This window comes from Crocodylus siamensis, chromosome 1, assembly GCF_052110815.1.
Source record: "Crocodylus siamensis isolate JL-2025a chromosome 1, ASM5211081v1, whole genome shotgun sequence".
Classification (NCBI taxonomy): domain Eukaryota; kingdom Metazoa; phylum Chordata; order Crocodylia; family Crocodylidae; genus Crocodylus; species Crocodylus siamensis.
Window position 1 is genome coordinate 71,151,864 of NC_143395.1, and position 26,918 is coordinate 71,178,781.

Here is a 26,918-nt window from a genome sequence, read left to right on the forward strand (position 1 = left end):
TTATTTATTAGAGATAGAAGAGATCTAATATTGAAGCAAGAGGCAAATGGGCTGTATTAACAGGAATATTGCATACAAATCACAGAAAACTTTTCTTCTACTGCATTCAGTACTGGTCAGGCCTCACTGGGGGAGAATACTGTGTCCAGTTCTGAGCACCACACTTCAAAAAAGATATGGATGGTTTGGAAAGAGTACAGCTCAGAGTGATAAAAATGATTAGTGATCTAGAAAACATGACACAAAAGAAAGTTTGGAAGAACAGGAATTATCCAGTCTGGAGAGAAGATGACTGAAGAAGTGCTTGGTAACAGCCTTCAATTACAGAAAGGGTGTTACAAAGAGGATAGCAATCCACTATTCTCTATGTCCACCAAGCATAGATGAAAAATTAATATTTTTAAAATTGAAGCAAGGGAGATTTAGACTGGATGCTAAGAATAACATTCCAATTGAGGGTTATCTAGAGAAATTGTAGCATCTCCATCACTAGAATTTTTTTAAATGCTAGTTGTACAAATACTGGTCTGGGATCATTTAGGTAGGGGTGATCCTGCCTTGAACGGTGTTGGACTAAATGACTCCAAATACACAGTAAAATTTTTGTTATCCAGCATTCGTGGGGTAAGGGGATTGCTGGTTATGTAAAAATTCTGGTTATCTGAAATAAACCGGCAAGGGTTATCAGATAACAGAGAGAGAGAAAGGGGGGGGGGGTGCTGCATATGGAGCAGTGCCAGGGCAGGGTGGTGGCCGCTATGTGCAAACTTCCTGCCCCTCTCCCTGCCTCTGGCCAGAAATTCCAGTCAACAGAATTTCCGGTTACTTAAATACCAGATAACAAAGATTTTAATGTATTTCCCATTGTCCCAAAAATGCACAGCAGGGCCTTAAAGCATTTTTTTTTATTTGCAGCTGTATCACAACCAAATTACTGTGCATGACTACCTGTAAATTTTAGGCACAACAGAAAAGCATCTATGTACAAGCACTCACTCTAGACCATTTCACCACACTCACCCACCTTGAGATTGGAACTTAAAAATTTTATCTTCAGTTTGCCTTCCCAATGAGCACTTGATTGTTTTGTTTTGTTTTTTTACTGTAGCTCTACTATCTTTCCAATTTTGTCCCAGAACAAGCTCTCCTATTTTTCTACTGATATTTGTCACTTTTTATATCAACTCACAGTCCTCAATGCTATTTCCACTAGGCTCTTTGGGACAGAAACCATAACCCCATTTATTATATTCCCCTAATAGCCACAAGATTGGCAGAAGCTAAAGTGACTATATGGCATCCAGGCACACAGTATCCTATCATTTTGAACTTCAAATAGTTAAACCAGCTTTTTGACATTTTTTTCAAAATTTCTAAAGCTAAAAGGAATTAGGTGATTTTTTTCTTGTATTCGTCTTACCCATAGTCTTTTGCTGCCACCCCTTTTCAATATTGAACTATATACCTTTTTCTTTCTTTTTACCTAGCATCTTCTCGCTGCTCTTAATATCATATTTACCCAAATCCAAGACACCTCTGAATTCAAGAACCCCCCGCCACAATAATTAGACTCTAAACATGAACAGTATATAGATTTGTTATAATTCTTCATGTATAGAATCTAATTTTTGGAAGATCTTAAAATTCATCTCCTGTACAACTGCAGCAGGGAAAGCAGTAGCAGGAGGCCAAGAGGTGGTGGGGCACAGGTGGTGGGGGTTCAGCAGTTTGCCACCCCCTCCACTTGCTCATTGCTGCCTGCCTCCACCCTGCCACCACCTCAGCCCCCGCTGCACTCAGGCCCCCGCCCTGCCACCACATCACCCCACCACCATTTGGGCCCCCCATCCTCTTCCTGCCTTCCCACCTGCCCATCCTCCTCTTCTACCCCCACTTTACCCTTGCTCCACTGTCAGCAGGCTCCATCCTGCTCCAGCCTGGGGCATGTAGCAAACGCTGCTGCCACTGCTACCAGGCCGAGATGAGGCCATGCCCCAGGCTAGAGCAGGGATGCAGCCTGCTGATACCAGAGCAAGGGTAAGTGGGGGGAAGCAGCTGCACCCAGGTCGGAACTGGAGCCGCAGCATCTGTGTGCTCCCCCACCTCATACTTGAATCCAAGATGAGACACCCCCCCCCATGTTAGTGGGGGGGGGAACCTCACCACGGAATTGAGTCAATATGGTATTATTAAGAAACATCTTGAGATACCCATGCAACCTTAGGATGGTGCTTTTGTGAACATGCATTATGATTATCACACTGTATTATGATTTGGGTAAGACCCAGGAACTAAGTTCTTCTGGATTTCATATCAATGCCTTGAATACAAGAAAACTTCCTACACACTTTTTGCAAACCTCTACTTTAGTAATAATCTTGCCCGCTGAATGAGGTACAGACCTTGCAGAGCTGAGTACCTGATTTAAGCAGCTGAAGGCCACCATAATGCACATGTCCATAATTCTGTCATTTACAGCTTTTAAATATAGACTGTTAAGTTTATCAAAGATTTTTTATGAGGCTCTTAGGGTTTTAAAAGTGCAATTTTTTAAAAAAAGCAAAATATATGCACCCCAAATTTACTGATCTCTATGAATCTACTACAATAACTTCGGAATAAAGAGCAAGCACTTAACTGAAAACTGATAACCAGCTAAACTGAAGATTTCTGTCAATTTCACATTAGTTGCATTATAGAGTTTCTTCTGTTTTGACAGCTATTAATTTCAGCAGCGTTCCACCTTTTCATACAGAATTAGCTTCAATAGTTAGCCAATATAAAAGTTCAACATTGGTAACATGTTATTAGGATTTACCTGCAATTCTGTGAAAAGAAATAATCACCATTGCGATACAAGTGGCAGCACTAATGAATCAAAAAAATCACTGTTTGGTCTACTCAAGCTTGAGGATCAACAGAAGTAGAGAACTGCAAGATTTTTAACATTACTCAACATCACCATAAGAAAAAACAAAATGTCAACTTCCTAACAATAAATAAAAACTGGTCTCTGTATAGGGATTTTTTCCTTCCAAAAACGGATCAGGCAGCTAGAAGACTGCAGATTCCTGTGGCTGGGAAGTTAGCTTCCCGCCCCCCCCTTTTAAAGCCGATACTGAAGTAGCTCAACTGGGAGCTTAAACCTGAACACCTAAAAGGCTTCTGGTTCAATCCCTAGCTGGGGGCTGGACTAAATGACTTTGTGAGCTCCCTTCCTATGATCCTAAGTTCCTTTAAACCTCTAACCACATATTATATTGTTATTCCAAGATACTTGTTACTATTATATTCAAGCCTAGATACTCAACCTGTAAAGATCAAAGAAAAGAAGAGTTAGAGCACAAGCTAGAACCTGTAAGGGAACATTTAATCTAACTCCATAGATTGGGAGAAATCCAACTGCAAACATCTACCAAAGTTCCAATACACTGTATCAATGTACATTTTGGTTTTTTAGCTTCAATTTCATTGATAAAATATACTTCTCCTTTGCACACAGGCATGAACTCACATACCAAGAAGCACAAAGACTACCCATGCAAAGAATCTGCTCTGTCAGGGCAATTTATGCTTTTTTAATTTTTTTAAAAAGATATAAACTTACCGAGTACCATCTGCTTTCCAGCTTACTTTGTATGGCTTCTGCTCTAAAGCTTTAATATTTTGCTTGTCCATGGAAACAGGCTGTGCTCCAGGGAATCCAGACCTAAAAGGAGCAGTATGTCTAGTAAGGTTCTACAATAAGCTAGCACACAAGACAAGCAAGATCAATCTTTCATGAGTCGCATTGCACCAGCTTCTACAAGGTTAATATTCTCTAAAAAGACATATTTGCAACAAGAGACAAATGCTTTTTGATAAAAAACTCCAAGTATAGCAAAACACCAGCAGTCTGAATTAATCAGGGATTTGTTCAAGGTGAGATAATTTAACCCATCTTGGTATTAGTATTTGAAGATTAGGCGGCACAGGGGAGCTCAAATTCTAGACTCAAATTCTAGAAATGCAGCTGGATGTAGCATTTATACCAATGTTATACACAATTCAAAACTGGCAAAAGCTTCCCAGAAGATCGAAGAAGGAAACCCCCCCCCAAAAAAACAAAAAAAACCCAACCAAACAAAAAAGGTCTAGCAAATCAGTACTGAAGTGAATTGACAGATGTAAATGTAAGCATACAATATTTTCCCTAGTTCAAACTAGCGTCCATTAATTCACTGCTTAAAAAGGCATTAACATTGGCCAAAATAATGGATCCAGATTCTAAAATTTGTGTAGAAATGGCTAATAAATTATAATCCAACAATGAGAAAATAATTCTGGAATCTTGTTTCTTAAAAGTGCTGTTTTTTCTTTGCAAGCCATTGGGTGCTATTCCATCATTAACTTTATCATTTATTTTTCAAAATTGTTCTGATAAAAGTTAATCCAAATATATAGTTGCTTACTTGACCTGTGAATTTTTGAATATTTTAAAGTTTATATTTGTCTACAGCAAAATTAAGAAAACAACATTTATTTAAATATAGTTCAAACAAAAAATTCTAATATTAAATGGCTTTTGTTCATACCCTCCCCATCCACAGAATTGCTGACATTTGTGCTGTATCTCGCCCAATTTTGGTTGAGTTGTCACTTGGGTCACATATTTAACTGTCACGCCTTCCAAGAAAACTGCACCCTAAAAATCAAAAAACAGATACAATTCAAAATTTACTATGCGTCATATAAAAGCAGTTCAGAAAGCTGATGTCAGGTATGTTAGACTTATGATTTTATTCTCCATTTTTATAATAATTGAACTCTTGGGGGAAAAGGACTTTTCCTTTTTTCTCTAGCTCTCATGTAAAACCACTGCTGCTTGGTATAACTATAATACAAATGCTATTAATAATAATAAAATTATAAAATTTCTATGCAGAAGCCCCACCTGCACAGAGTATGTACTAATATACTAAACACAAGCACCATACATAAACAGAACTCACAGTAATCATTAGTAAAAGTAAGCATTACATATCTTTAATGTATTTATGAACGCTTACATAATACCACATACATCATCATGTTTAAACTTAAAACATTTACCTATAGATGCAATTTATGAAAGAAATTGGACAGCCCTGATTTTTCGGTGGCTGGGCGGCCACCCCACCCATGGGCTGCACTGGCAGGGAACTCAGAGCCCCAGGCTGAATGGACAACCCCCCACACTGCAGCATGTGCCCATACAGTTCCCCACCCCCACACTGTTACAATGATCTCATGTGGATGGTTCCCATGCTCTCCTCTAGCTGCTGCATTGAACACCAATGTGGGTGCCCCCCATAGCTGCTCCACATGCTATGTGGCTCCAGACTCACCCTGAGTGCCCTGTGCCACTACATGCCATGCCACACTGCCCCCTGGGGTGGATATAGAATGCAGAAACCAGAGGAGGGAGAGGGTGCCAAGACTGATAGAAGAAGTTATGGCTAGGCAGAAGCCCAGCAGCTGCAACTTAACCCCTTACCGGCTGCCAGTTGGACAGCCCTGATAAAACTGCATACAGGCACAATTTATACCACATTGTGAAATACAAGCAATATTTCTATAATCCACACAGCTCATTGCATCATAATCCTTGGTGGCCCTACTACAATCCAAAATATGTAAAAAGGGTCAAGCTATCTTCAAAAGTGGTAGGCAAAAACTGGGGACAAAGATTTCTTCTGTAGAGTTTGAATGCAGAAGCGGGGATAATTCAGAGCTTAATGTTTTCAGTTAGAGACATCTAAAAGTCTATTTCTGCCACTTGTAGATAAAAGTTAGGAACTACTCGACTGTCCTCCTGCAGCAGTGCCCAGAAGCAAACTATTTCATTCAAACCATTGAAGTTACTAATATTTACTCCAATAATGTCACTGGGGAACAGCTTTAATGCTCTCAGAACAGAAGATTAAAAGACTGCTGAAGACCAGTGTTTTCATTTCAAAAACAGTACAATGCAGCAAATAAACATCTTGCCCTTATCACTTTCCCAGGGACGGGGGGCTGGTTGAATAGTAATACTATATCAAAAGATCAGAGTTTGCAACTAGGGAATGCTTTCTCACTCCCTCCATGAAAGCATGGCACCTGCAGCAAGGTAAGCCTGGGGAATGTAATTCACCAGGGATTCCCTCTTAGTGTTCAAAGAAAAAAAGATCATATCCCTTTGCAAGGGGCTAGGTCATAATGACTGGGAGAATTTTCCCAAAAGGAGGCACTTAGAACTAAATATTTAAAATTAATGTTACATATGGTTGCATAAGAATGCAGTGGTATATATTTTTTTCTTTTAATCCAAAACCAGCATAATGCATTTACTAAGGCTAGGGACAGACATTCAAAAAGCCTGAGCCTGAACTGATTCAATCTTTGTAGGTTGGTCTAAACTGCCTAGGTTGAACTGGTTTGCAACTGCACAGACATTCCCTCTGGACTAAGGAAAGACAGGAACATTTCTGCAGTGGCTCAGGCTAGAAGCTGGGGAGCATTAGAGCAGCCCTCTCTTCCATTCCACAATGCTGAGCTGAAAGGGAAGTGGCCAGGCCCTGGCAGGACATTGATTAGGGAGGTGTTTAAACCCCCACCCTGCCTGCACTGTCCCATGCTTTTCACCACTCCTGCTAAAGGGGCAGGAACATTGCCAGACTCTAGCCACTGCTAGCATACTGAAGCAAAGGGCTGGGAGGAGGGGGGAAGGGAAGGGTTGCAGTGCATGCATCTGTTGATGAAATTGAGCTCTGGAATCTCCCTCTCCCTGCTTCTTCATACTGTCTACAAACCTGGCAGGTGGGGAAGCCAGCAGGGGGCTGATAACACAGCATTTATCAGCCTATCAACAAACCAAAAGCCTCTCCCATTAATTCAAGATCTTCTTAAACAGCTTTTTTCCAAGCCAGGGCCTTCTTTGTGCAGCTGGCAGCGCATCAGTCTCATAATCTGGAGGTCCTGAGTTCAAGCCTCAGAGAAGGCAAGATTGCCTCTTACTTTTTTTGATCCTGTGGCCACCTACAAATTCACTGGTGGGGGAGAAGGGACAGCAAGGATTATGAGATACTCTGTTTACCAGGGCACCCCTTGGAGTAACTAGAAACAATGGCCACAAACTGGCAGAGAACAGATTTAGCTTAGACCCTTTTTAATTCAAGTCTCTAATATCCCTGTATATCAGCATTAAAAAGTCAAAAGCAAAACACAAAACTAGTCTTTCCAACCCTGCATCTTTAGCACTGCTAGGTAGCATTTTTATGTGAAAATTAATTGTAGGCATTCACATGTTACCACAGGATGATTTAGAACAGCAATTTCTTGGTTCAACTGTTGCTAAAACTCCTTCATAGTTGATTATCCAAACACTATCCCTATAATCCTATCTGTATCATCTAAAACTCTGTATGAGGACTGGTGACTAAAATTTTAATCAGAAAAAAACATTTTTTCCTACTTTTCAATCAGCTATTTTCTTGATATAAACAAAGTCTGGTTTCTTTTAGTCCCTTAATCACCTTCATTTCTTCTTTCTTTTCTTTTAACCAGTGGGTATGCTTTGCTTTATCTCATTGATAGTATTAAAGGATATCTGTTTAGTACACAAACAGCAAGGTAGTTAACAGCATACTCCTTACAGAAAACTAAATGTTAGCATCACAGGACAGGCCCGCTACTTTAGCAAGTTATTCACAAAATGCGTTGTTGCTAGCCTAAAATGTGCATCCTAAAATGTGGATTTAAAACCATGGTTCTGAGAGAAAGTACAGATTGAGATAAAATGAAAATGTACAATTAAAAATCACAATCAGATGGAAAATCTAGTTTGAATTGCATATTTTATCTTGTCTAGCCATTAACAATACGCAATAGCGAATTACTTCTTACTTCTGCTGTCTGCTTTCAATATTAAAAACAGAAGACAGAACTTGGTGTTTAATGCAGTGTAAAAGTGGCATGTTATTGTGTTTTTGCAACTGCTTGAATATTATTCCACTTTAACCAACCATGGATATTTCTGTGCAGCTATTACATTCACTGCAATTACAAGAGCATTTATATGCATTCTGTATGGTTTACCATACAGATTTCTCAGAGCATTCACATCAGTCAGTTCAAGACTTTTAAAAGGTAAAGGAATTTTGATCAGCATACAGTAATCTATCTTCTACTCATATCCAAATACTGGAGGGATGGCAGGTTTTCTATACCAGATACATCCCAGCTGGCTCAGGGGACCTGTGGACTCTGCACAGCACAGGACCACCAGCACAGTGCAGCAGGATGCCCACTATGCAGCATGGACAACAATGCGACAATGTGTAGGGATGAGGAGCACCCACTGCACAGTATGGTATACCACAGAGATGCTCACCACACAGCATAGTGCAGAGGGCAAGTGGGAGGGAAGAGACACATACCACCATGCCACACATGCTTTACACAGAATGTTGCCCCCACCCATGCAGAAATTAGACAGCTCTGCTGCAATATATTTCAAGCTAACTGTAAAAGTGATTTGGAAGTGTAAGTTTATCATGCCAACAAAATATATAGTCCTTCTTGATGAAGTCAGATTTCAAATACAACAGTGAAGGGGCTGCAATGCTGCTATTATTATTTTTGTGAATGGTCAGGACTGCTGGTATTCACCAAGTCAAAATGTATTACTTCAGTTCCTACATCTCACATCCAACTGGTCAGAAAAAGTGGCAAAAATTTTTTCCACTCAAAATAGCAGTTCCAATGGCAATTTCACTGGGCAAGATTCTTGGGTGTAGGACAGAAACTTAAAAAGGGAGAGAAGTGCTCACAGTCCTGCCTGTAATGCTAGAGACCCAGGTCAGACTTCCTGCTGTACCTGATTGGCAACAAGTACTTGACCAAAGTGGAGGAGAGATTCTAATTCTAATTTGAGGCACCCATATCCTAATGGAGTGCCTTGACCACCCTGCTATTGCTTCATTTAAGTTGTGTTGTCTGTCCACATCTGTTGCCACAAAAAAAAAAAAAAAAAAAAAAAGGCAAGGTCCTTTTCTGCCACTTCTCAGAACAAGCAGAGTTCAAAACCTTAAAACTTTCACAAAGCAATCCTTTTCAGCTGGTGTACAGATCGCCGCTCAAAAACTTATGTTTTATTTTAGTTTACTGTCATCATGGGAGAGCCAGGGATCAATGTGGACTGAAGCAGATGCAAGTTTAAGAGACTATTGTTTTACAAAATGTTCAGCCACTTCTGGTTGTTAAAATGAGTCAGCCCTTTACACAATTCTACTTGGGACCATGATAGATCCTTCTTTATGACTGGGGGAAAAAAAATTCTCACTCTCTCCCATTGTCAGGGAACATCAAAAAAACCCACAAAGATAAAGGAGCTCCTTGGCTTCTAAGATGGAGGCCTCCAAGGTAAGATCCAAAGGGCAAACACAGGACTTGGCTTATCTGAAGCAGGGCATAGCTAAAGACATATTGAGCATTTAAATTACAGTGGAAAAGATGCACAGGTTTGCTATGAACATCCAGACTTTGCTGAATACCCTGGTTAAGCGAGTTCAGGGAGTGGGAGACAGTTTCTGCCTGCATGGATTGGGCTGTGGAAATGACCAAGCCAACAGGCTCTGGCAGGAAGGAGCTGCAGGGAATGAGACACAAAGTGAAAGACAAAGCAGATCCAGGAGATGCAACATCCACATTGTTGAAGTCCCTGAGGGGTGCAAAAAAAGGTAAACCCACCAAGTTTGGGGGGAGATAGGGTGAGCATGTTAAAACTCACCTTGAACACTGATTTGTGAATAGAGAGGGACCCACAAGTCTCAACAGAGGAAGCCTGATCTGGGAGGAATACTGAGGAGGGCCTTTATAGCCAAGTTCCTGAGATTTTCTACCAAAAAGCAAAAGTGCTCAAAGCCCCTAGAGAACTTGGACAAAGGGTGAGCCTGGCATTCGCATGATGCTGTTTCTTGATGTTCCCCATGAAGTGGCCAAAAAGCAGGATTGTTTAAACCAACAAAACTACAGGCCAAATGCAAGCAACTGAAATGCAGGATGGCAAGATACCTCATGAAGTACAATTCGCTAAAGGAAAACCTACCATTTCTCTGACCCTAAGGAAGCAGAAACTGTTATTACCTTCATAAAATCTGGAAAGGGAGAATATACGAAATAATCCAAGTTGTACAAAAACACAAAGGAATGAAAGCAAGGTTTTTTGGATGGCTGAACACAGCTTGTTAACCTGTAGCATTCATATGATTTTTGTTAATGTCTTTGTCTTTATTTTTGCAAACAGTTGGAGAGAGTTTTGGGTTATACCTGCCCGAACCTACCTGGTGGACCTACTATGTCACGTATTAAATTTACTTTTAGTATTTCTTGTCCTTTATCATTAGTTTTTTCTTTTGCTCTTCCCCCTCGTGATCTTTTCAATAGTGTGCTTGGGAACATATGTTATGAGCTCTAACTGTACGAGAGAATGACGTTATTACATGCTACAGAAGCATTCATAAAAATGTGCTAAGTTGCAAGCTATATAGCAAAGTTGAATATGGAAGATCAAGTCACTGAGAATGGTGAACCCTAATATTGATCTTTGAATGTAAAGGGCTTTAACAACCCTATTAAAAAGAAAAAAACATACATTTTCTTTAAAGACAAGTGTTGGATATTGCTATGCTCCAAAAAACTTCAGTCAGTAAAAGAATCTCAAAAATTATAGCATGATTGGATGGGGTTTAGCAGTCTCTAGTGAGCACAACAGTCATGTAGTGTTTCTATTCTAGTGCATAAAAAATTGTTCCCCCATTTAATAGGCACAACTGATGATCCACAAGGTAGATTTGTCCATGCAAATGTCAAAAGTATAGATTCTGCACTGGGACCATAAATACATCCTAATCCAACGTTTCATCATTCTTTTCCTTTTTTTTCCATAAAGCACTCTGAATTTGGGAAATACCTTTCTATTTTGCGGGAGACTACAATAAATGTTTGGACCCTGCCATTGATAGGTCTTGTGCCCCTCTATCCATGAAGTGTACCAGAAGTTGTATGTCAGACCTGGGTTTAATAGGTATGTGGTAAATACTGAATCCAGCAATAAGAGATTATGGGATTTTTTCCAACCATTTCATTCAGTATATTCTAGAATTGATTACTTTTTAATTTCTCAAAGCATAACTGACTCAGTGTCACGTGCCTCTGTTGGCTCTATAGCTGTCTCGGATCATGCCGAGGTAGAGCTTTGACCCTGCTCCACATAGAACAGCTATAAACAATTACTGGCTAGATCCCTGTTGAATTATTATAAATTTGAAGCATTAATTATAAAAGATTTAAAAAATTTTATGGAACTTAATCAACCTACTGTTTCCTCCTTTTTGATTGTTTGGGAAACTACAAAAGCCTTCTTATGAGGTCATATATTACATGCTTCTGTATAAAAAGGACAATAGATACATTAAAAAGAAAATCCTCATTTTAGGATTTAATTTAAGTCGTGAATCCTTCTGAGAGGCTGCTGCAGCCACCAAGAACCTGCTCGGCTTCCCCTGACTCCAGGTCACTTTGGGCAGCAGATAGGGAAGCAGTGGGGGGAGAGCTGCAGCTAGGAGGGAGTGCAGAGCGTGGGGCTGGCAGAAGCACAGAGTCTGCACCCAGAGGGGCAGTGGCAGCACGGAGCTTGTGTAGGCAGCATGTGGATGTAAGGGGGGGGGGGTGAGAGGACCCCCCCACACACACACTCCCCTCATAGCACGCAGCCGCAGCAGGTAGTGGCAGCAGCAGCAGGCAGGGACGCACTCAGAGCACTCGTGCCCAGTGCAGGAGCTGGTGCCTGGCAGGGCGCAGCTCTGGCCAGTGCTGCACACTGCAGGAAGGGGCGCAGACTCCACCAGGCAGTCTGTATCACTAGCACTCCCCGGACTTGCACGGCATGATAGGGAAGCCCTGGGCACTGCAGCCAGCTGGATTTCCCACCAGGGCTGCATGGCACTGAAGGGAAGCCCCAGGTGACTTTCCGGGGGGGGGGGGGGGGGGGGGGGGTGAAGAAGGCAGGTGGCTCCAGTACCTGAGGCTTCCCTCCCATGCCCAGCAAGTGCAAGGAGCACCAGCAATACAGACTGCCCAGCAGAGGCAGTGCCCCTCGCTGCATCCTGCCAGGCACAAGCACCCCGAGTGCCCCTGACTGCTGCTGCCGCCATGAGGGGAGTCCCACACCCCCCACCCCCACACTCTGCCCCCACATACCCCATGCTCCACACACACACAGCCACAATCCCTCACAAACTGCCACCCCTGAAGTCACCCCATACACACACCCCACCACACCTATCCACAATATACAAGACCAAGAATTTATTCTTGAGTTATTATGCAATCACTTCTATAAACAGTATGCAAACACAAAAAATAACAAACATATTTTTGTAATAAAATTAAAATATGATATAGTAGGTGTTTGGCTTGTAGCTATGATTTGTTTTTGTTTTTTCTTCTGGTTCTAAGACAGCAACCCCTCCCCCCCTCCCAAAATGAGGATTTCCAGGGGGCAAGGGGTTAAGGGTGAGACTTCTAGTCCCAAAATGGTAACCTGCGGCAGGGCTACCCATGCAGCCCAAAGCTCATTAAGCAGCCCTCCTGGATTAGTTCCTGCTCTCTAATCATTTATCAACCATTTTAGGACTCAATCTGGTTATAAAAATTAATTGGACTAAAATCTGAGCTACTTGGAGTAAAAAGGTGCACCAGAAAAGCTGTTCGGCAAATGGCAGTTTCGATATCAATGAGAACACATAACTTATTTGGGTCTTAAAATATGCAAGAATATCACTGTTATTGTTTGCCAAACCTTTTGTAATATTTTGACCAAATGGAGCCATTTGGCAATACCCTTGTGAGGGCGTGTTGGTATTTTAAAGATAAATGTCTTACCTTGCCTAATTTATCTATTATGTAACCTACCCATTATAATCCCCCAATCTCATTTTGGTAAAAATCAACCAAATGTTCAACGTATTTCTGTGCAGAAAAGATAAAAGGGTTCATCTTTCACCAAAAAGATGCAATTACCAACTGAAACTGGTGGCTTCCAAACCTTCAACCATATCATAATGCCTTCCAAGTCAAGTTCTGTACTGAATGACTGATGTAACTGATAACTCTCCTGAACAGACACTTATGTTTTGCCTTCAATTATCAATAAGAGACCTTCCGTTCACTGGGGTTGCCCCCTGATTTGGCAGGCAGAACACAGGCTCAGGCAGCCATTTCACAGGTTGAGTGTGGTGGGACCCACCCCCATAATAAACCAAAGGTGCCCCAGGGGCCCCACCCCTTGCCACTGAATCACTACAGGGGCTCCCTGTCATATGGCCTCAGCAATCGTCACTGATTGGTTGCAAGGGCTGTCCATCATGCAGCCACACCCCTTGCCACCAACTGATGGAGGGGTACAGGGTCAAATGACAGGCAGCCAGCACAGCCAATCAGTGGTGAGGGGCAACAGACATTCTGCAGGCAGCCCTTCAAGTGGGCAGCCCCTCCACCCCTGACAAGCTGCTGCAGAGCTCAGTAGGGTTTTTTGGTTTTGTATTTTTTTACTTCTGTTTGTTTTGGAAGGTTTTTTCCCTCAACGGATTTCACAAGCATTGCCTGGATTTAGTTAAATCCATGAAATCACAAATGCGGTAGGTCCCTAATTATCAACCACCCTAAATTCTACTTATCACTGTCTTTCTACTTCTCCAAGGTCTATAGTTTTGTAGCTTAACACGTTTGGAAAAACTGGGCAAACTTACTGAAGTTTCATCCTTTGTTAAATTGGAAGGCCTTTATCTGGGGCATTCCTTTATGAAGTACGTGTCCCACAACAGATGTGGAGAAAGTGGATGGATAGATAAGGGTATTGTGCATGTAGAACAGTTTCTAGTTGGGAACCATATTCAATCCTTTACCAAGTTATGTGATGATTCTGACCTTCTGAAGACAGTTGAATGGCAATATATGCAGTTGTATCAAGTATTAGAAAATCAGTTTGGACCCAAAGTTTTAGATATAGCAAATATTCCAAATACTCTGCATCTCTTCCCTATTTTCTGTCATCACTCTCTGACTGTATACAATGTTATATAATAGATGAGATACAAACTATTTAAAACTGGACTAGAGACAGAGACATAAGTACTCAGAAGACAGAATCCTAGTAGAAATCAGCAATTCACACAATTCAAACATCAAGTAATCTTAAGACTCTGTCTCATACAACAAGAGTTTGTTGGACTTTTTTTTTTTTTTTTTAAATTTGCACTGATTTCCCTCAAATTAAAAAATTAAAGATATTGTCAGTAGATACATGTTAGGGATTTGATGTGCTGCAGGCAAATCTCGGTCACGCCTTATCATCAATTCTTTTTGAAAAGAAATTATAGCTAGAGTTAACATGGTTTTGAAGAAGGCACTGAGCCCTCTGGCAAACGTGTGAGAGCCTGGCTATACCCCTAAATAATTCAAACAGAATCCTTCCCAAATTGTATTCTTACAGTTGGCCTTATTAGTAACATGCAGGATTATATTGCTGCATTGGAAAAGCAGGACATCGCCAAAGGTCAAAGTCATGTATAATGAGATGGCATAACTGGCATTTGAGGAGTCGCATTTAGGAGATTTAAACTGCTTCAAAAAGTTTAGTTCAATTTGGAAGGAATTTTCGGAAAGTTTTAGTAGCTACAGTGCTGCTCATAGCACATATCCCTTCTTTTATCCTTCCCTCTTCCTTCCTCTTTTTTTTTTGCTTACATTTTGCGACATAGTTCAGGTCGACCTATAATTTAATGCATATTTCTTATTTTTGTACCGAGTTTAAAAATCTCAATAAAAACTTTAAAAAACAATAATTATGTGATGATCATGGTATGAGATACGAGCTCTGCTTTTAAAAATCAGCATTCTGGACAACACCCCATGATAAAGAATATCTGACATATAAGCAAGAGTTAATTACCTGATAATCACTTTCTTGGTACATTACATTACTACAATCAATAACAAACATGCTGAATCCTTTTCTACTGAGCTTCAGAAGCAATCCAATCTGTCAACCAAGAATCATGTCATAGAATTTCCCAGCTCTTCCTCTTCATGTAGCCAAAGCTGTAAAATTAAATTGTACGAATACGCATATTAACCAAATGAGTCTTCCCTTTGTGAAATTCTAAGTTGAATTGTGTTTTATTTATTTTAGTATGCTTATTCGTATAATTTAGCTTTCCAGCTTTGAAAGAACTAGTTAGCAAAAATGGAAAAGCCAGGATTTCTATATCCTAATCCTTGTTTGACAAATCTGATGAGGTCTGAGTTGGAGTAAGGAAGGACATCCTCTGATTGTAACTTCAGAGACCTCTTCCTGCACACCCAGTTTAGTAAACTGACTGATTCATGGGCAATGCAGAACACAGCCTTGCCACTGTAGTCCAAAAATAAAATTCTCTTGCATATCTTTAAGGCTTAGTGGAAGAGGACTGGAGGTAACTAACATTTTGACTATGCATTAATTTTTAGCATTTAAGCTGCTTTTGCCACATCAGTTGATTGACTAAATTTACAAAATTCTATATTCTTTTGGCCCCATCTTCTCCTCTTTCCTACATGGACAACACTAGTAACAACAACATTTTAGCAACAGATTTCTTGCAGGGATCTCAGACTGCTTACAAACATTCAAGCCTCTTCAAATACCCACCACACAGGTGCAGCTGCATACATTTATATATCCAGTAGTTTCGTTTTCACTTACTTTATGGCAAAAACTAATTGATGCGGATCAGTGTTCAGCAGCAATAAAGCCCTTATTTTTAGGGCAACAAAACCATTTTCCCTACTTTACAGCAGGATACAGAAATGACATTCCTGTTTAAAAACCTAGTACATTAATAGCAATGCCAATCTAATATCGGAACTAGTCACAATAATAGATCAACATTTCTTTAAAAAAAAAGTATGACTTATTACTGTGACCTCTTCCCCCCCCGCCGCCCCCGACAGCTGCTCCCAGCTTATAAAGTTACATCTTTTTTAATTCATGTACTGCCGGCCAAAGCACTGCTCAAAACCTTTACTAATTATTTCTTAAATGAAGAATATTTTGTGAAAACTAAACACTAATTTTGAAAAGAAAAATCAAGTTTCCACAGCATGGCTAGGCTGACAAAACAAAACAAACCAAAAAAAAAGAAAAAAAAAAATCAATAAAAGCATTAACGTCTATTGATCAGCAGTTACATTTCTGAAGACTTGAGTAAGAGTTTAATGGTCTCAATGTAATCTCTACAAAACATTCATTCACATAACAAAATGTATCAAGCAAAAATGTTACCATTTTGTATGACTGAATCTCTGGTTCAGAAACACTTAGAATCATAGAAAAGTAGGGTTGGAAGGGACTACAGAATGTCAACTAGTTCAATCCTCTGCTCAAGGCAGGATCATCCCTATTTAAACTATCCTATTAAAAAGTGTTTTTCTAACCTATTCTTAAATCTATACAAATAGCCAGAAGAGGTATTATAACTTAAAATCAAAGTGAGTATGCAAAGTGCTAAAATTTCATCACTCATATTAATGCTAGCCCTAAACAAGTCCATTCCTTTCAAGTGTGCTGGTATGATGGTGCATAGTATGTAACAAGTGCCAAGTAAGGCTTGACCAAATTTAATTCAGCAAGTAAAATGCTAAGATTTCACAAAAAAAAATTACCAGTTTTAGGCGTTCTTTTCTCCTTTTGCTAAAAGAACTTGATGATCCAGGTTCTGATTCCTGACCGCCTGATTTACCATCATCCTCCTCTTCGTCATCCTCATCCTCATCTTCAAAGCACCATTCAGGTCGTTCAGGTGGTGGTGGTGCGTCCTCTACATCTCCATAACGGCGGAACAGTTCTTTCAGATAGTCACCTTTATAGATACCTGGTGGCCTGGCTTGTGCAAAAGTAGCCACTGCAGCTTCAATACTGTCAAAGTAAACAAAAAAAAAAAAGTGAGAGTTACTTATTTGCATCTGCTAAATTATGTCAGATTATGCATTATCTAGGGGTGTGTCAGCTTGTCTTAAAAATCAAAAAGAAACTATTTTATTGTCAAGAATTGATACCATCTTGATCTGACTCTCAAAATTACTTGCTTTATCCTACATGAAACATGGTGTTAAAAACAAGCTGGTAGCTAAGGCTACTTTGTACAACAGTCTCCATTATTAGTTATTAATTAAGTTCTACTCAGACTCTGAGACTGCTATAGTTCAGACTACTTTCTGGCCCCTAACATCTGCTAGTACTTCTCCTTTAGACTCATGAGCAGGTTCACAATAGCAAGAGAAAAGGAAAGGGAAAAAATGAAGATGAATACAGAGCTACATGGGGAGGAGAAAAACTAAAAAATAAACAATCAATGAGCCAAAGGAATTGTCAACGCTTTTCAACAGGTAAAGAAGTTTTCCAAGACTCATTTTGCTCACTTTAAGACACTGTTCTACTACGCTATAAAGAAGTGTTTAAGTCCATCTTGAACAAACTGATTTCTCTCATAGTTCCTCTTTAGAGTCCACTCCTGTCCAAACACTTAAACAGAAACCTACATTTTTTCTCCGAATGGGAGGCTAGATCTATAATATAAACAAGTATTATTGGAGGGCACACTCATATCTGCAATGCACACCATATAACACCCTTTTAGATTTCTTCATATGCTTCTCTGCCATCTTGAAACTGAAACAAAACGCAGACATCATTAGACTGTGGAAATGTCAAAATACTCTTCAACTGAATCAAAGGAAAGGGGGCGGAGGAGACAGAGAAAGCAAAAAAAGGAAAGACATTTAAATCCCAACAGAAACAGTTTTAAAGGGGGTTTTGTGCTGTGCAGAATAGGAATGTGTGCAGTCTAAGAACTGTTGCATAAGCACAGAGAGTCAGGTTTCCCAGGGTGGGCAGAAGAAAAAGGAAAAAAGACACGAGTTTGGAATGGCAAAAGAATGGACAGTGGTCAGATGTTAAGAATGCTGGGCAGAGTAAAATAATCCAAACATTTAAATTATAGAGAAACAGGATGTGAAGAAAGATCTGAAGACTGATTTTTAACCTTCAGAAGACCAGCTGCTTCTTGGTAACTCCCCTAAACCGCTTCCCAGTACCTGGAAGTCAACCTCCCAGGGAAACTAAAAGCAACTTGGAAGCAAGCAAGCAAGCCCTGGACCAACATTCAAAACTTAAGTCTCCAATCAGTGTTTTTCCTTGATTATTCTCTTTCAGCACAGTATTAAAGAATAGATTATAATAAAACCTAAGAATGCAGCTTAGGTTTCAGGGGGAAAAAACCCTAGCATGCTAGGAAAGACACGCTCAGATTTCAGAAATTGTAATGTCTTGAGGGAAACAAGTTGCAAGAAGAGCATCAAATGAGTTTTCCCAGTGACTAGCTGGAGAGCTCTGTCAAGATGACCTTTCTTTAAGCTAGCTGTAAAACAGATCTCAGCATTCACAGTGCATCTGTGGCCATCCTACATCATCTGTCTAAGGAATAAATGTAGATGGATTATTCTACATGGAAAACTTATCTGTGAATAAAAATCCCTCAACTTAAAAAGATACAGCAAACACGTTTTTTCTTAACACATGGTACACATATCTTGTGATCACTAGGGGTGCACCGAAAAGATTTTCCTTAGCCAATACCAATAGCCAATAATTAACCAATCATATCACCTGATGCCAACTGCTTAACCAATAATTAGTAAGAGTGCAACATTTTAAACTACTGACATAAACCTTTTGTTTGTTTGTTTGGCATTTATCAGAAACACACACACCCTCCTCTCTGCTCTGACCCTCAATGAAGGCAGTGATGGCCTTATTCCCATGCCCCCTCATCCACAGCTACTACCGGCAGCCCCACTCCCTGCGTAGCCTGTGCTTCCATCCCGAGCAGGCGAGGCAGGGCAGACCCTCATGCACACAGTGATGTCAAGCACATTTGGAGCCCCAGAGCACGCTGCTGCCTCAGCACCAGCAAGCCCCATGCAACCGAGCTCCTGCAGCCACCAGAAAGAAGCCACTTTTGCAAAGGTGCCTGGTGCCCGGCAGAACAGAATGTCCCTCGCGTGTTGCCTTACCCCACCCACACGCAGCCCATCTGTGGCAGCCCCAGTGCTTGGGCCCCTGCTCCGTGCACGGTGTTGCCTTGGCAGTGACAGCAGCAGCTGGTAATGGTTCCTTGGTTGCTGAGCACAGCACACGGTGACTGCTCCCCAGCACTCCCTCGCCCTCCCACAGTTTGCCTGCACCTGTAGTCTGCCACAGGCTAAGGCCAGCGGTGAAGCGTGGGGACTGGAGTATGCCACCAGGGTGCTCTGGGCACACAGCCATAATTAATTGGATACAACGACCCAAAAAGGCCCAAAAAATATATAACATCATTTCTCCTTTTATCAGTGTTGATCCAATAGCCAACTGATATACTGGTGCACCCCTATTAGTCATCTTACAAAAATGCTTTTCATGATGGTTTTTCACTATTGTAGCTGTATTTTATCTACCATTTCTAACAACTCTGGCCTTTCTTTACAGAAGTGACCAAGATGAACAAATCTTATATATACAATTAATAATTTACCAAATCAAAACTAAAAAACAAATGTTATTCATTACAAAACCAATTACCATACTACCAGAACCACAAAAAGAAATAATAAAATATGGCAAAGTTTCAGAAAATAAAGTTAACTCTGAAAAGTAAGAACTCCTAAACTCCAAGTCTGAAAAACTTTTTTGGATATCGAAAGAAAGCATAAGTTCTAGGAATTTAGATTCAAGAACAAATTTGAGATAAATTTTAAATTTAAAAAAAGATGAATAGAAAACAGTGAGATTTATATTATACAAGTTCTAAGGAAAAGGGGGGCAAGAAGAGAATTATTGTTTCAAGTAACACAAAAGCTTAATAAACTGAAACAATACTGTCAGAGACTGAAACAAAGAGAAGCCTGTGGACATGGACTCGAGTTAAGGAAGCGCTGATGCTAGATATCTACATACATATGTTAGGGGGTTGGATTTTTGGATTAACATCTTTAAGTGTTAAATTTGTTATTTGGTAAGTTGGATTTCATTTATAAATAAAAAGTTTAAAAATGAAGTTTAAAAGAAAAAGGAAACTAAAATCAAGACTTGGCCAACCAATTTAAGGCATGTCCCTCAGAAGCAAGGAAATGACAGGTGAGACTGCCTAGGAGAAATATGGTAGCAAGCAGTCTTAGCTCAAAGTCTTGCCTTCTGGAATAAGGACTCGTGGTGGCTCAAGTTAAGATTTGCTGTTTTTAAAGTAGTTAGGGGAACTGAAAGAACCCATTTCATCAATACACAGGACTCACTAGCATCCTGCCAAACAATGTTCAGCTCTAAATCCACAGGCTCAGTTGAAGCCTTGTGTCATTTGTATTTCTTGGGTCACTAGAATTCAAGTGAACTGTGAAAAAAGAACCTTTTCTTCTCAAGACACAGGCTGAGAGACCCTTATTGCATGTGCCTACAATATTAATGGAAAAGAGTGACATTAGTTTTCCTTCACAGGTGACCCCACTACTCATATAACAGCCTTAAGATAAACTTTATTCTCAGCTGTAAAAAAGAGAAGCCTGAGTAGAAATGATTCTTCAAATAAAAGAGTTGCAAAGCATATATATTACTAAGATCTTAGGGAGACAGACCTTATATTAGGGTTAAGGGGGAAGAAATCCTGTGTTTAAAGGATATCATTAAATGCACAAAAGTCATCCTTGACATGACAAAGCTTTTAGTAATTTTTCTTCTGAAGTATTGACACTGTTTTAAACCATGGATTTTTATCCTAGAAATTCCTAGATGCTTAACAATAAGCTGCAACACACATACTGCATTTGTTTGAAAAAAGCCCAAAAAGGACCTGGAAGCGTGCATCTGTTTCATTTTAGATGTATGCATACATGTCACTTTCCTGCTGCTCTATTTACTTCATTCTTTTGGGCATGCAAAGAGCAAAGGAGTTCCAATAAACCTACATGGAAATGCAATCAGTCTGTTCTAATAGTCTTCATTCTCTACAAGGGAAAGAGAATGCAATACTTATACGTGCATGAAAACTTAAGTACATCTGATAGAGGCTAACCACTGCAGGCTTGACTACATACTTCAAACTCAACTGAAACAACTAAAACTTAAAGAGATTTTTATAGGAATACTATTAAAATATGTGGCCTGTTCAAAACTAATACTTTCCTGCCATCATCTACAGAAACACACAGATAAGACCAACATTTTGTCAGATATTAAAGAAAAAAGGTCTACATTTGTAGATTCAATATTAGAATAAAACATTCTTTTTAAAAATTAACACCTTAAGCAGACAAGGCAGAAATATACAGGGACCAATAACTGAATGATGAAAATGATTTACATTCCAGAAAAACATAAGCAATGAACTCCCTCTCCGTATTCCCAAAAACTAATTAAATGTACAAAATTACCTCCAATCCAACTTCTCAACCAAAAAGGCACAGATAAGAAAACCCGTTCGATTGAAACCATGTGTACAATGAACACCTAGAAAACAAGCACATACAAATAATTTTAAATTATTTAAACAATGCTTCATGTGAATTCTTGACTAATTCTATATTTAACCATCACTATCAAGGGCTCATACCCATTCTTACTGAGAAACTCTACATACATTTTATTACAAATATATTTATAAAAGAACATACAAAGCCAAAAAGGTATTTAAATTCACATTAAGATTTCTACATATCTTCAGTTTATGACACAACAGCAGCTCAACCTGCTAACTGTTACTAGCACTGACATCTAGCTGAAACGTGTACTCAGATGCCTTCTGATCAGCATTTAGGGGCCATAAGAGGAAGCAGTGTAGTCAATTCAATGACCACATGTTTTGCAAAGTAGCAGTAGTATTTATTTCATCCAGTTCAGCATTAATAAAAAAAAATAAAATAAAAAAAAAATCAAGATTATCCCAGATTCAAACATGAAAGTTATTATCAGTAAACCTCAATTCCATTTCAAAATGGCTATTAACTTGTTACTGGGTACTTAAGGCTACATTTCGCCAATTTTAATTTTGAAAGACGCTTCTATGAAAAGAAACCCATAGAATAAATACCATAAGTCACTTGGAACTACTTACCTTTCCCATTTAAAGAGAGCAAAAGGTTAAATTATTAACTATTCTTCAGCCTCTATTTTATTGAACTTTCTCCAGTGAAGGGGAGAAAAAAAAATGCCTCTATATTTCCCTTATTCCTAAGGTAACAGCACCACCCAGTGGCAAATAACCAGATCTGAAGGGAAGACCATCTCTTGCTGCTGTAAGAATTCTTTAAGGTGGATTTAGTATCTTGCTCAAACTGCTACCCTGTCACCTTGGACTTTAATAAAAAGTGACAAATATCACAATATTCGTTTAAGTATTTAATACCAACCCAAATTATTCTGGCTGTTAATATTCTGAATATCAGGACAAAATTTAAAAAATCTCATCCACATCAGTAGTGGTTACATAAATGTCTGTCTTCTCAACCAAATTCAGAGAAGTTAAAAATTGAAGATAGACTCCAACTGAATCTCTCTGATCAAAATGTAAAGAGTTATTTATCTTCTATAGCACAAAATACTCTGGGATTCACCATTCTTTGAATAAACAAAAATAGCATTGTTTCAACAATGTACATTACTACCTGCCTTCATACTACAAGCAAAATAGTTATCACTGGTCAATGAGAGTTTTAAGCTAATTTGCTCATTATTCGCATGTATCATGCAAGCCAGTAGTAACCATCTATAAACTGAAAAATACTTAATTTCTATACATCTGTAGGATATTAAAAGGTGTTGTTTGGAAAACACAAGATTTTCAGTAATTTAAAAAAAAGAAAACCTTCTCATGTGCATTTCTTTGAGTGTCTTCATGTTTCCCCTACTAACCCTTACTAACAAACTCTGTCTAACTTATTTCAGACCACAATGATTTTCAGCTCCTGACATCACAGTTTACTTCTCTTACAAGATCTTTGCACTGAATTTCCTCAAAGTTAGTAGGATTACTTTAGACTTGCAATTTTTTCCAACTCATTTAAAAAGGACACTGATTAAGAACTCAAAAGTTTAATATAGGCAACAAGTATTTATTTGAAAGGGTAGAAAGATGATTTTTTTCTACCTCTTATAACTACAGGCAGTCCTCAACTTACGATGTTTTGAGTTGCAACATTTCTAAATTGACACCCTGTTTCAACTTTGACGTCATTTTCAACTTTACAACGCTTGATCTGATGCGACACCATGACAGCAAACAAGTCGCTGTGTCACCCATCTCCCTGGAGAACATCTGTCCAAAATTCCTTGGACACTTTCTTTAAGAAAGCAGACAAGACTCCTGAGAAAAATCCAGCCAAGAACCCTTCAAAAAGTCCAGCAAACTCACCTCAAAGAAGTCCTTCCAAATTAATATGATTGCTCTTTACAACATAAATACATTAATGTAGCTATATTACTTATCTATAATTGATTGAGTACAAGTTTCTGGGTTATTTTTGGTGAAAACAAGGTATAGGGCCTTGGTTTAGGAACAAATCCCCCATTTAAAACATTTTTTCCTATGGGAAAAATCAGTTCCGAGTTCCAATGTTTCAACTTAAGATGTTGTTTTCAGGAACCGCTTGTGTACTAAGTCTGAGGACTGCCTGTACTAGACTTTCTAGCTGGGAAATAGTAGAAAATTGCTACCTGTTTCATTATCAAAAGTTAAAGAGCTATCCAATTAGACAGACAAAACTTTTACTCCCTTTCAGAAGGCCAAACTAAAAACTCATTATCCATTCTATCATCAAGCATGGGTAGAACATTCAACTATCAACCGTGTTTTAAGCCAACTACTGCCCAAGTAATCAAAGGAGTATGGCTGCCCTGACTAGAATTTAAAAGGTGTCCTCTCTCTCACAGCTGAAGCCAGAGCATGTTTCTCATATAAAAATTACATAAGAAAGAACTACAAATTTCTCCCATTTATTTCCTTTCCTTTCTTCTGCAACTCAGATGATCATTATTCTCTGACTTCCACTAGCTACATCAAACTAGCTGGGGGGCGGGGGAACCTGATCTCTAGCAGGCCAGATGGGAAGTGCCCAGTCCATCCAGTCTTCCCATTTCAGCTCCCAGAAGGGGGCAGGGGCAGCCCAGTCCCAATCCAGTGGAACAGGGAGAAGAGGATGTGACTCCACCTCAACCTGGCCTGGTTGGGGGTGGGGTGGGGGAGGGACACAACAAAAGGGGCATAGCCCAGCCCAGAACCAGCCTCAGGAGGAAGGGGATGCAGCTTGGCTCCAACCTGGCCCCATGGTGGGTAAGGGGGAATGGCCCAGCCCTAAACTGGCAGTGCAGGGGGAAGGGGAGGTAAAGGGGCATGGCCCAGCCTCAAACCACCCACACTGGTGGGAAGGGAATCATGGCCCAGCTCCAAACCAGCCACAGGGGGGACTTGGAAATTTGGCAGCAGGGGAGGGTGACAGTAATGCCACCTGTTCTCTCGCCATTAAATTTCCAGACCCATGGGGACCCCCATAGAATGAATGCCATGGCTCTACAGTCCAGAGGTTGAACACCCTTGAACTAGTTTAGTTTCTCATCTTCCTCCCACAGCATATAGCATTGGTTTGGTCAGGAATTTGTGAGATGAACAGAAACAAAGGATGCTTAACTGTCCTCTTCAAGTATCACTACCTCAGCACACAAGCATTCCTTCTGCTTCTAAACGAGGAGGTTTCTTTTTCTTTTAATATCATCTATCTAGAACTTGAGGAAAGGAAGCTTTCAACCAAAAAAAAAACCAAGGGCTGTATTAATTAAATCCCCCAAGTAAGATATTCCTTTCCAAAATATTTAAGTAAAGAAAGTGAAACAAAAGCCACCTTGGCAAATAACCTCAATTTCACGTCTCACCTCACGCAGCATCAATGAAAGGTACAGAGTAATCTGTATTCCCTGTATCCAACTGTCAGAAGTTAGTGGGCCAGCATAGTAAATGATATTTAAAAAGTTAAAAGTGCCATTTAAATGAGTTTTCTATTGTAAGCACATCATAATGGTATCTATTTTCCACGTAAACTACTGACCCTGAACAATAATTCGCAACATTAAGAAGCTATGGCTGGCTGATTCAACGTATTGCAAATGATGGCAAATAACATGAGAATACCTTCCATTTATAACTTTAAAAAAAAAATGTGTTTTTTCTTTTAAATATGTGAAAACACCCTCAAAAACCCTACACACCCCTGTTCCATGGGAGATTTCATAGCCATTAGGGCTGGAAGGGACCTCGGAAGATCATCGAGTCCAGCCCTCCGCCCAAAGGGCAGGAAGTCACCTGGGGTCGTAGGATCCCAGCAAGATAAGCATCCAATTTGCTCTTGAACCACCTCCGATGGCAGGCTGTTCCAGACCTCAGGGGCTCAGATAGTAAAGAAATTCTTCCTTATAGGGTGTCCCCGGTGGACACCCCTTATAAACTTATAGGTGGCCATCAGATCACCCCGACCCTGCACTTTTCCAGGCTAAAGAGCCCCATGGCTCTCAGTCTCATCGTAAGGTCTGTTTTCCTGACCTCTGATCATGAGCGTGGCTCTTCTCTGGACTCTCTCAAGCTTCTCCACATCCTTTTTGAACTGTGGAGCCCAAAAACTGGATACAGTACTCCAGCTGCAGCCTCACCATGGCCGAGTACAAGGAGAGAATGATGTCCTGGGATTTGCTTGAGAACCATTTATGGATGCAAGCCAGCATTTTGGTCACTTTACTAGCTGCAGCATCCCATTGCAGGCTCATGTTCATCTTGTGGTCAATGATGACCCCCCCCAAGTCTCTTTCTTCCGTAGTGCTAGCCAGAGTAGCACTGCTGAGCCTGTAAGGATGCTGCAGGCTTTTCCTCCCGAGGTGGAGAACCTTGCATTTTTCAGTGTTAAACACCATCAGGTTCTCATCCGCCCATTTGCTGAGCCTGTCCAGGTCAGCCTGGATCACCCTCCTATCTTCTAGTGTGAATGGTTTGCCCCAAAGAATGGTGTCATTGGCGAACTTGGCCAGTCCGCTTCTGACTCAAATGTCCACACCATTAATGAAGATGTTGAACAATATGGGTCCAAGGACAGAGCCTTGGGGGACCCCACTGGTCACAGGGCACCATGATGATGGACTTCCATCAATTACTACCCTCTGGGTCTGACCACGGAGCCAATTTCCCAGCCAGCAGACTGTGGTGGACCCAAGGCCACAATTGGCCAGTTTTGCCAAGAGGTGATGATGGGATACCAGATTGAAGACTTTTTTGAAGTCAAGATATATAGTTTAATGCAACTGCAAGCTTTCACTCTGACAGTTAATTCAATCTGCTTCTAATCCCTTTGTTTTTCCATATCATAAAACTCTTGCTGTAATCTGGGTATAAGACACTCTCCCCCAAGCAAAGAAAAACAGGTCATCCTACTAAATTGAAAAATGCTATCACAAATAAACAATTCCCAAATTAAATAAGAAATGCATCTTTAATATGGCTTAATGCGACTGTGATTCTTCAGGTGGATTTATGTACAGTTACTGCAGTGTTATATGTTTATGGTGATAAGCTACATAAATATAAATGCACCTCTACAACCATGTTAAGGGTGGGCAGTCTCATTTTAAATTGTCACTTTTTGTACCAGAATACAAAAGCTTTGTTTTGATAAGCCATCATGTAAACCCAAGTCAAAATCCAGTAAAACTATTTAATGCATTAAATTAGTGCGCATCTCCCCCAGAGCCATACTTT

The 26,918-nt window shown here is 40.0% G+C and overlaps 1 protein-coding gene and 1 non-coding gene across 4 annotated transcripts in view; one reads left to right on the top strand and one right to left on the bottom strand.

The window, feature by feature from the left end:
• The window catches only part of RNGTT (RNA guanylyltransferase and 5'-phosphatase), a 398,444-nt gene that overhangs the window by 320,979 nt on the left and 50,547 nt on the right, over window positions 1-26,918 (bottom strand). For all 3 annotated transcript variants that reach the window (XM_090036469.1, XM_090036479.1, XM_090036459.1), the window contains exons 5-8: window positions 21,562-21,637; window positions 16,765-17,017; window positions 4,575-4,684; window positions 3,608-3,709 (exon numbers count right to left, since the gene is read on the bottom strand). In XM_090036469.1, coding sequence (XP_089892595.1) covers window positions 3,608-3,709; window positions 4,575-4,684; window positions 16,765-17,017; window positions 21,562-21,637 — 541 coding nt within the window. The remainder of the gene's footprint in view (window positions 1-3,607; window positions 3,710-4,574; window positions 4,685-16,764; window positions 17,018-21,561; window positions 21,638-26,918) is intronic.
• On the top strand, window positions 6,931-7,003 carry TRNAM-CAU (transfer RNA methionine (anticodon CAU)). Its single transcript has one exon. It is a non-coding gene; the product is annotated as a tRNA-Met (tRNA).